This window comes from Pollachius pollachius, assembly GCF_949987615.1.
Source record: "Pollachius pollachius genome assembly, chromosome: 16".
Taxonomy (NCBI): domain Eukaryota; kingdom Metazoa; phylum Chordata; class Actinopteri; order Gadiformes; family Gadidae; genus Pollachius; species Pollachius pollachius.
In genome coordinates this window covers 16,944,120-16,954,901 of record NC_136949.1, presented here as the reverse complement: position 1 = coordinate 16,954,901, position 10,782 = coordinate 16,944,120, and the positions used below count along the sequence as shown (strand labels likewise).

The window sequence follows — 10,782 nt, the reverse complement described above, 5'->3', positions numbered from 1 at the left end:
TAATAATAATAATAATAATAATAATAAAATAAAGTAAAGTATGTGATAATAAGAGAAATCAAGACAGTGGTATTAAGTAATAATAATTAATGAGGTGTAGTCAATTGTAAAGAGGGCCCCTGGCAGGACTGGTTATCTCAACACTATTGAAGGTATTCATTGTTATATCATTTTTAGTCACTATTTAGTGACATTCTTAAACATGTCAAATGTAATCCCGGCTCTAATAAAGACATTGTTATTCAATGATGTTATTGTTCACATTCCTACTGATGCCGTCAGAAGCCCATGCTTTCAACTGGTCCTAGAAGGCCTAAATGCAGTTCTGCAAAGTATCTATTTAAGGCTGAGTTTGGCGATTGTTTGGCAAGGATCCTTGCAAATGTTGACCCATACCCAGGGGCCCAGAGGTCACGCGGGGCCACAACTAAGAGAGGCTGGACCCAAAGCGTATTTGTGTAACAGGCTACCTACAGATGGTGAATAACCCTTTTAAGCCAAATTACCCTACACATGAGGGTGTACCGTATTGTATCTAATTAGGCTTCTCTATTATCATATTATATTCCATTCTTTCTTCATCATTCCCTTATCCTCAAAGAACATGATAGGGGGTTCTCTGTCCGGGTTCAAAGCACATCCTGCATCATCAGACTCCAGCTGTGATGCCAAACGCGCACTTTTTGGTGCTAAACGTGGCGCCCTGGTGACCTGAGTCGACCGGCTATTCACAGAGCACCCCTCCTGATGTTGACACCCCTCGGAGTGCTCTCTGAAGATGCTGAGGTGCACAAAACGACCCGTCAGAAGACGCAGGGAAGCGCGCCAGTGACGCAAGCGATGCTGCTGCTGCTGCTGTGAATGGAAACGAGCAGGGCATCCTTGTTGTTCCTCTGGCTAACATTAAACTACCGTTAGTGATGACCTACCACGGCTCCTATTTAAACATTAAGCAGTCACATCCGATGAGCCAGTGACCTGTTGTACGATGGACATCGTTTGCATGTGCTGAGAATCTCGTTTTAACCATGGTGCAACCACGTCAGGTAAGTTAGCCTGCTTAGGTTTAGCCTCGGTAAACATGCTACATAGCGTGCTAACTGCACCACCAGTTGCCGCATTGCACAACATAATCAGAATAATTGAGCACATTGCGTGTGAACAGTGTCTGATGATCTGATTGATTCGTTTAACAAGAACTAGAAGACGTAGAAGACGTGATAACCGCCTTAATAAATAACCTTGGGTTGAAGCCATGGGAGCCGACTGCAGCCGCTACCCTTTGATGGTTCTGTGCTACCATTAGCTAGCTCACAGGAGGACTGCGGTGCCAATGGCAACCATTAAAAGGAAGTGACCATTATTTCTGCATGTTTTGAAAAATACTGGGTGACCGAAACATTTAGCACGAGCTAAAGGGGGTTCTGATGTCAATGTTCTCGCGTGGGTCAATGCAGGGCGATGGTAGATGGGTCATTGTCATGATCGTTCAATCACTTGTGTGTTAAATGTTGTCATGTGCTCACATGTTTTGTAGTGATAATCCTAGACCTCTCGATATGCATGTATGTGTGTGTGTGGTTTTAGTGAGAAGCCTGCGTCACTGATGCCAGGTGCAGGCTCTTCCTGAGAGCACTCAGTATGAGTGGGGCTGGAGAGCAGGCGGACATCCTGTCAGTGGCAGACGTAGTGAGGGAAAGATGGAGAGTGGTAAGTTGCTGTTGCACCAAATAAAAAAAATAACATGCAGCCTTTCTTTTTACATCATAAAGTAAAGTTGCAAAAGTATGTTTAATTACGGCTCAGCTTGAATTCCCCAGTGAAGTTGGCTGGACGTTTTATTTCCATATCTGCCGACTGTGCTCCCGCAGGTGAAAAAGATAGGGGGAGGTGGATTTGGCGAGATCTACGAGGTCTTGGATCAGTTAAGCCAGGTCAATGTGGCGTTGAAGGTGGAGTCCGCCCAGCAACCCAAACAGGTTCTAAAGATGGAGGTGGCGGTGCTGAAAAAGCTGCAGGGTGAGTGTTGATCCAACTCAGTTTCTTACCTTGCATTATGTCAATTAACCTCCGCCTCGACCCAAAGGGACTGACAAGACAGACCGTTGGTGTTTGTAGAAAAGCATCCAATTAGAAACCAGTACCGTTGGAAGAACCAGTCATGTAGTTCTTTCCTCTTGATGTGAGGGGCTGCAACACAGAGAAGACTTTCTCACTTTGCAGCAGGGCATAGTAGACATTACAACAACCATTAGCAATATAAATGAGTACATAGTATGCTGTAAGCCTTGGGAAAACTAGTATTCCACCTCGTCTTCAGGCAAGATTTGCCCTGGCACAGAAAAGGAGCCAGTAGACTGTCATACAATGTGAAAAGATATTTATCCTACCCTGAATGTACTTACCTGTCTATTTTACTTGCAAAACGTGTTTGCAACTTAAACATGTAGTTGTTGTACGACATTCAGAAGAGGAATTTGGTGTGTGTGTGTGCACATTGCAGTTAAAATCTGTGGTAATAAGGCATTATATGTGGGTGGCAAATGTCACCAGCATTAAAATGAAGGTGGACAAATAGTGGATTTACAGTTCATGGTGTCTTTAAAACGTTTATCTAGGTGTTATATATAAACTTGACAACAGAATATCAGGGTTTAGTTTTGTAGACATAAACCAAGTAACAACAAACATAATAGCAATTATTTTATTAAGTTCTTATTATATCTTTTTTTATCGTTTTAGGTGATTTTCTCTTAAAAATAATCTCAATGTTGAGTGTCCCAAACGATGATATTAATAAAATCCTTATATTTTCCATCAGGTAAAGACCACGTTTGCCGTTTTGTGGGGTGTGGGCGAAATGATCGCTTCAACTACGTGGTCATGGAACTCCAGGTAGGGAATGATAAGACTTATCTTTCTGTAGTCTTTACCAATGCGTCACCACACTCTCCTAATGTCACTGACCATAAACACAATGAAACAACGTTGTGTCCCTAGGGGAGGAATCTGGCCGATCTGCGCAGAACCATGACCCAGGGGATCTTCTCTGTCTCCACCACGCTGAGGCTGGGCAGACAGATCCTGGCAGCCATCGAGAGCATCCACCTGGTGGGCTTCCTGCACCGCGACATCAAGCCGGTAAGCTAACAACAAACAAAAACAGGGCTAAATAGCCCTTAGTGTAAGTGAGAGAATGAAAGGATTGAGACAGTCGGTTTGATTGAAGTGCACATCTGACGAGCCGTCTCTCCCACTGTCCGTCCATCACCCAGTCTAACTTTGCAATGGGGCGGCTGGCCAGCACGTGCCGATGCTGCTACATGCTAGACTTTGGCCTGGCTCGGCAGTTCACCAACTCCAACCAAGAAGTCCGCCCAGTGAGTTCCCGTCATCCACCTTGTTCAAAACGATGGCTAAGAAAACCATCGATGTGGTGTAAACCAAAAATCTGTGTGTGTGTGTGTGTGTGTGTGTGTGTGTGTGTGTGTGTGTGTGTGTGTGTGTGTGTGTGTGTGTGTGTGTGTGTGTGTGTGTGTGTGTGTGTGTGTGTGCGAAACAAACCGGGGAGCCCTCGTAAACTGCCCCTGTGTAAACCCACTGAGGTGGTTGTGATTTGTGTTTTGCCAAGTGAACAGATGAGTTTTGGTCATCTGATAAGATCTAGATACAATCATATGTTTCTCTGCAATCACTAGTGCAGATACCATCAAAGGTAGAATGTGTGACAGCCTGTGAAGCATATTAAAGTCGAGAAGGAGCCTCCTCATTTCCTTAAGTCTCTGTTGTGTTTCAGCCTCGTCCTGTGGCAGGGTTCCGCGGTACGGTGCGATATGCCTCAGTCAACGCCCATAAGAACAAGGTAGGCTGAGTCTGAGTACACATCACTCTTGGTGCTGATTATTCCCATTTGCCTTGAGCATTCATTCCATGATCCATCCATATGTTTTTTAACGAACAATCACCCACCACACGACTCCCCCTCACGTGTCTGAACCCCCCAGGAAATGGGTCGTCATGACGACCTCTGGTCCCTGTTCTACATGCTGGTGGAGTTCATGGTGGGCCAGCTGCCCTGGAGAAAGGTCAAAGACAAAGTAGGTGCTTCAGTGGGTCTATCACAAGCTGTTTTCACATTGGGTGTGTTGACGTAGCGTGTCCTACTAACATGTTGTGTCCTTGGCGTCTCAGGAGCAAGTGGGGAACCTCAAAGAGACGTACGACCATCACCTCATGCTCAAACACCTCCCCTCGGAGTTCAGTATCTTCCTGGAGCACGTCTTGACCCTGGACTACTTCACTAAGCCAGACTACCAGGTAGGTGGCGCAGTGCGTACCCCTTCATATCGGACCGACTTGTTCAGCATCTTCTGGACAGGGGGACTCCGGTCGCTAGTGTTCTCACTCCCTGTCTGTGAACACCGCCCGCTTCTCGCGGTACCAGCTCCTGATGTCGGTCTTCGAGAACGCCATGAAGAGCCACAACGTGCTGGAGAATGACCCGTACGACTGGGAGAAGTGTGACTCCAACAGCCTGCTGACCACGGCCTCCACGGCCAACACCGTCCAGCTGACCCGCCTCACGCCCGCCTACATGGGGTAAGATCAGCCTGACGTGATGTTGATGGGGGAGGATCTGAGACCTCCAACCCCACCGTTATCATAATAGCCCTATAGTACAGCGTTGCAACAAGGGATGTTTGTTTGATGAACACACATATGCAAGTCCCTTCTAGATTAAGGCATCTGCTGATCAAGTATTCTGTAATGGCCCCTTGGGTCCATCACTCCCTCTGACCTTCCGAGTGGGGCCATTTTGAATGCCTGACAAAGTTGAGAGAGCGGATGAATTCATTGAGCTTTATGTCCCCATCCCACAGCATGGCCAACGCGTCCATGTTGCCGGGCGAGCATCAGAAGGAAAACACAGAGGACGTCCTGCAGGGCGAGCGGCTCAGCGATGCCGACAACTGCCCCCCCATCCCCGTGCACCCCCCCCAGGGGGGCGACGTCTGGGAGGAGATGGACCGCAACCGGAACCACAAGCACTCCCAGCCAGCTATCCGCAAGGTCAGGCCCACCCGGCAGTGGACACACACAGGGCAGGGCAGAGGGGGGGTCGGGTTGTATGCAGATTCATGGAGCTTGTGGCCATCAGCACCGTGGGCCATTTTCTATTTCTGCAGTACAGTGGGCTTTGCAGGTTCATCACAATGCAATGTGATGCGATGCATGCTGGGTGATTAATGGACAATAAGAATGAGGATTGCTTTTCTTTTGCACCAAAACGTTATTTCAGTATAGCTCTGAACTAAATGATCTGTGTTGGCGCTAGGGCTGAACGATTTGGAGAAATAATCTAATTGCGACTATTTCGACCAATATTGCGATTCACTATGCGATTTTCTTATTTTAAAGTTCCTTATGTTGTATAATATTTACTAAACGAGCAATAAATGATTCTATAGTATGTCCAACACAACATTGGAAGCAGTCAACATAAAAACTGCTCTTTCCTTTCGGCCCGGCCTATGTGTTGAGATGAATTGATGAATGAATTGATATTTTAAAATATATATTATTTAACTATTACTATAGCACAAATCTTACTGATCTCCAGTCAGTAACAGTTATAAATCCCACAAGATCCTTTATTTTTTTCTATTTTCCTTTTCTTTTTTTATCGCAGCCTACGCGTTTTGCAAACCGCGTTCAATTACATCGCAATGTCGGTTAATTAATCATTCAGCCCTAGTTGATGCTACGCAAAGTTTTAAGAATGGATTCTCTTTTGTTTATGGTTCTTTTCATCGCCCATCTTTCCACGCTTTACCTGCATGACCTCTGACTCCGTCTCCCCCCCCCCCCCCCCCCCCCGGTGCTCAGGTGGTGAGCGAGGACGAGCACAGTCAGAACCAGGGCAACCAGAGCCCCAACACGGGCTCAGTGCAGAGCTCCCCGCGCCGCGTGCGCTCGGAGACCATGTTCCTGGACCGGGCCGCCCCGCTGCTGCGGAGGATGAGGCACAGCCAGAGCCTGGCCTTCGAGAAGAGGCTGGCCCCGGAGCCCAAGCCCACCATCGAGCGCTTCCTGGAGGCCTAGTGAGGCTCCTTATTTGATGGGGTTTGGGGTAGTGAAGGGGAGTGGGTTCATTGCAATGTACATTTGCACAGCTCTGGTGTACTTTAATATCTTATATTATTGTTTGTAATTGTATTGTATGGGACATATAATACTAATGCTGTAGTTTTGATCGTTGGTTTACTTCTTAAATTATAGAATTTATTCTATACTATCTATACTTTATTTATATACTATGTTGTTAAACGCCCTTTATAAAGCTATTCATATATATATATATATATATATATATATATATATATATATTTTTTTTATTATTATCTTATGTCTTTTATGTTATTATGTCTTTTCTGCCTTAAAGTCCACTTTAGGGATAAATAAAGTGCCTACCTATCTGTCCTACCATCCGTCTGTCTGACCGCTGGACGGTTCAGTCCCTGCTCTGACCTTATTCAACTGTGCTTCCAGCCTGGGTAAAGCGCGGCCGGTCCTGTCCCAGCTCGGGGAGAGGTCGGGGCCCGCCGAGGGGCCGGGTGATCGCACGGGGCCCTGCGATGAGGAGCACACGGGTGCGGCCACGCCGGACCCGGACGAGGGCGCGGCCAGCGGGGGTTTCGTGGCCGTCAGCCCAACACCCCCCCCGCAGTCCGGCTCCCAGGAGTGGGTGATGCTGGAGATGGAGTCCGGCAGCGGCGTCGCCTCGGCGGGGGCCAAGCCCGCGTTGGAGCCCCTCCCCCTCGGGGACAAGACCCCTGCCTCGCCATCGGCGGACCCTGGCGACGGACAGCCCACCTCGGCCCCCAGCAGCCCCGTCCTGTCGCACATGAGCATGCCTGGCTCGTGGCTGATGGGCCACCGGAGGCTGACGGGCATGCTGGTGCAAATCCCCTCCGTCATGAATATGGGCCGGTCGCTGGACCAGGTGAGGCCATTGCGTTGAGCTGCAATAATAACAGGCTTGGGTAAAAATGATGCGTTTTCTATACTCTTACATTTAAATTGACCAAAAGCTTTTATCGAAAGCGGCTTACAATAAGTACATTTGTCAGAAAAAGGTGAAACAATATATCGCTGTCCGTAAAGTAAGGATGTTCATAGAACCAAGTGCAAAGCACTAACGCAACTAGGGCTGTCCCCTCAAAGTGAAAGTTGGGAAACCCCGCAGTCGTCTCAGATTCTCTGAGTTGACTGCGGTCTCCCTTTATGTATGTATTTATTTATTTATTTTAAAAGACCCAACCTATGGTGTAGACGTGTCAGACTATATGCATCAATCGACACAGTTATTGTGACTTTTTATTATTCTTCTGCAGCGGCAGTTGGTGCTGAAAATAAATTGCAAACTGCGCGTACAGATGCCACCGCAGGCTTAATATTCACCATTTGCATCATAGCTCTAATGATAATAATAAAGAGAAGCTTTATTTAGACACTGTCCATGTCACTGTGGCGATTGATTCATTGTAACTTTGTTTGCTAGACGGAATGTAAGGGGAGGGCTGTCTCCCCTTACATTATTGCTACATTTTCTCTAGGAGCACAGTCAGTGTGGCGACACAGCACTGTGTATTCTTTCGGGCTCAATAAATGCAATCAGATCGTGAACACGGGCCTCATATAGTGGATTATCCACTAGCCTATACATGAGCCCCGTGTTCATTATGGGGTCGCATTATGGGCAGGAGCCTAATTAAAACCCGACAGGAATAAGTTGGCTACAATTCAGACGAGTTTGATTGACCGAAAACTGTTCAGGTGAGAACGTAATGAGCAAGCATATATAAAAGGCCTATAGCCTACCAAAACAGAGTGTTAATAGAAAGAAAACTCATATTTTAAACCTCCAAAAGATCTGCCCCGCACGGCCTCCGAATAGTGAAATCTCTGGACTGAAAAGGCAGATCTGATTAGACTCAGAACAGGGGACAGCCCTAAACGCAACAAAGCTAGCTAGATCTACACCTTATTACTATACTATTATTACTATGTGCACACATGCACTCTCGGCTCAGAGCACCATATGAATACAAATGACTACAAGTTACAACATACACAAAGTAGATTTCTCGATTATTCACTTGGTTACTAGAAGCGAAACAAGACCAACGTTCCTGTTTCGGATACAAATCTGTGTTCTCTGAATCTCCTATCTGCGTTCTCTTAACTCTGAACCCAGAGGTTTGTATTATCCGGCCAGAGCTTCCTCTACCGTGCCTCCTCTAATCTGGTCTCAGTTCCCCTTCTGTAAGCCACGTGTCCTCCTCCCCCAGTCCTCCAGCTGTGGGCCACAGTCTCCCGTGCAGGACCGAAGCGACGCCATCCCCCTGGAGGCCCCCTCTAGCCAGCTGGACGAGCCCTCAGAGGAGGTCCTCAAGGACCGAGAGCGGCTGGCCCCGGAGCCCCTCCCGGCGACCAAGGGCCCCTGCGCCCAGCTGACCAACGAGCGCGACCCGGAGAGTGACTCGGGCCTGCCCGACCGCTCCTCGGAGCCCAACCAGCAGCCCCCGGTGGACGCGGGCGGCTGCGGCGCGCTGGAGAGCACCGCCGTCACGGTGTCGGCGTCCCCGCCGCCGGCCCGCCCCCGGCGGGACTCGTCCTCCTCCTCGCCGCGGCAGAGCCGGATCCCCGTGCGGGACCCCGCCTCCCCCACCCTGGACTCCCCAGGCCGAGCGGGGCCCCCCGCGGCCGCGGCCGAGCTGCGGCGCTGCCACCGCTGGAGCAGCCCCGTGCACGGCTCGCCCACGCACTCCCCCTCGCCGTCGCTGTCCTGCGACAACCTGCCCGGCGCCCTGCCGCGGGACCGGCTGCCGTCGGAGCGGGGCTCGCGCTGCGACTGGCAGGGGGAGGACCCCCTGTCGCTGTCGTCGTCCTCGGGCAGCAGGAGCAAGATCCCGCGGCCCGTCAGCACCTCGGTGCTGCCCGACCCGCTGGCCAAGGGCTTCCTGCCGCGGCCGCCGCCGGGGAAGCCGCCGGCACGGCCTTCGGTTGACAGCAGGTATGAGCTGAATAGGTACGGGTATCGCTTTTCTTCTTCTTCCCCTTTCCACGATTTAAAGCCGTGGTGGGAGTGGCTTTGTTCAGTGAGTTGTGCCCCGATGCTCCCCAGACGCAGGCGGTTCCGTGTGCGGGCCAGCAGCACCAGCGACGCCGACTTCCTGGCCAGCCTGACCCAGCTCATGCAGGACCGCGGCGGGGTGCTCTTCAGCCCGCCGCCGTACCCCCGCAACGCCTCCGCCCTGCAGCGCTCCCTCAGCTCCTCCCCTTCTCGCCTGGACCCCCGGGACGGGAGCCCCTTCCTGGCCCGCAGCCGGTCCCCGTCGGGGTTCCCCGGGTCGCCCCCTCCTGCTGCGCAGCCCGCCCACGCACAGGCTCACCGGGCGGCGGGCCAGTGCTCCAGGCAACGGGCCCTGAGCCACGAGGGTAAGGGCTGCGCCAAGGCAAGCCGGTGACTCCGCGCTGAAAGGGACGCCGCAGTCTCCATGGCGAGCGCGGTGTGCGGAAACTTTAACTTTTTCGAAAAAAGCATGTGTAAATATGGTATTAACCCAAGGGAATGTACTGTATGTATTGTAAAATTGTATGATAAAATGTATTTATTTATTTATTCATCCATCCGTTGGACGTGTCTTTCGAAGTATACTTGACATTGTGGCTCGATACTTGCAAGTGAAACTGAAATGTTTGAGAACCATGAGATTGCCAACTTTTACCTCCCCCCCTCCTTAAACTCCATATAGGCCTATTATGAGGCCAAAAGATATGTACTGTAATACTCGAAGGGATGTGTTAAAAGAAAATGCTGATTTAGATTTAATCTTAGGAGAAAATAATAGTATACACTACAAGAAATGCTTAAAATAACACTACAAATATAAACATACCAGCACTACCATTAGTATATAGGAGCAGGGCACGTAGTCGAGTAATCCTCATTCCTTCTCCTTACCATACTGCTAGACGATATGTGAAAATGAATCTCTTTGGTATTCAGTGAACTTATAGGATTTCTCCTTTTGTTAGTTAAGGTTTTGCTCATGCAAAAGTGTCAAGATGTTGGAATGTAAATGCACTCATACTCGGGTATAGTCACATGCATGGGTATCATTACAAATCGATTTGATAATGTATTTTATTTGTACAGTAAGAGTTTTGTTTTTTATTTAATTTTATATTTTACCAACTTTGCTCCAAATACATCACCATGTAGCCAGCAATCATCCAATATTGTTTGTCTTGCATTGGACGGTTGACCATTGAAGAAACTACGATGGAAGTGGTTTGTTTACCATATGCCTATTTACTTTAGAAGTATTAAACAATGACTGAATAAAACATTGCCTTTAAAATACCAAACAGAAAAACATGTTTTGATTAAAAAATATTTAATTCGAAATCTAGTCTAGATATTGTGACTTTGAAAATACCCTAAGAATCAAGCTGGGTATGTAAGTATGTATAAAATGTTTATTAAGCTGGTAAACAACTGGTTATATCTGCTCTGAGCACTGTCTGTTGCATCACAAGAGGTCCACTATGCAAATAAATTACAGTTGTATGTTTACCTGAAGAGGTAAGAAGGTCTGACTTCATGGGGCCAATCAATAAGCCACCATTCATAGATCCATTGTTAAATAGGCTCACAGATGTTGGGCTGCTATATTCATCATAGTCATCAGTATTAAGAAATGTACGTGAAACATT

General features: G+C 48.4%; 1 protein-coding gene across 2 annotated transcripts; it reads left to right on the top strand.

The window, feature by feature from the left end:
* The first annotated feature begins 869 nt into the window (after window positions 1-869).
* ttbk2b (tau tubulin kinase 2b) lies at window positions 870-10,779 on the top strand. Of its 2 annotated transcripts, XM_079753852.1 has the most exons (15): window positions 870-1,046; window positions 1,588-1,710; window positions 1,872-2,019; window positions 2,822-2,895; window positions 3,001-3,141; window positions 3,276-3,380; window positions 3,797-3,862; window positions 4,005-4,097; window positions 4,192-4,317; window positions 4,445-4,599; window positions 4,881-5,070; window positions 5,887-6,101; window positions 6,550-7,003; window positions 8,352-9,091; window positions 9,188-10,779. In XM_079753852.1, exons 2-15 carry the CDS (start codon window positions 1,642-1,644, stop codon window positions 9,528-9,530), a joined length of 2,919 nt encoding a protein of 972 aa, XP_079609978.1. In that variant the 5' UTR covers window positions 870-1,046; window positions 1,588-1,641; the 3' UTR covers window positions 9,531-10,779. The 2 variants fall into 2 exon arrangements, with proteins under 2 accessions (XP_079609978.1, XP_079609977.1); XM_079753851.1 differs by having other exon boundaries at window positions 8,352-10,779.
* Window positions 10,780-10,782: the final 3 nt, after the last annotated feature.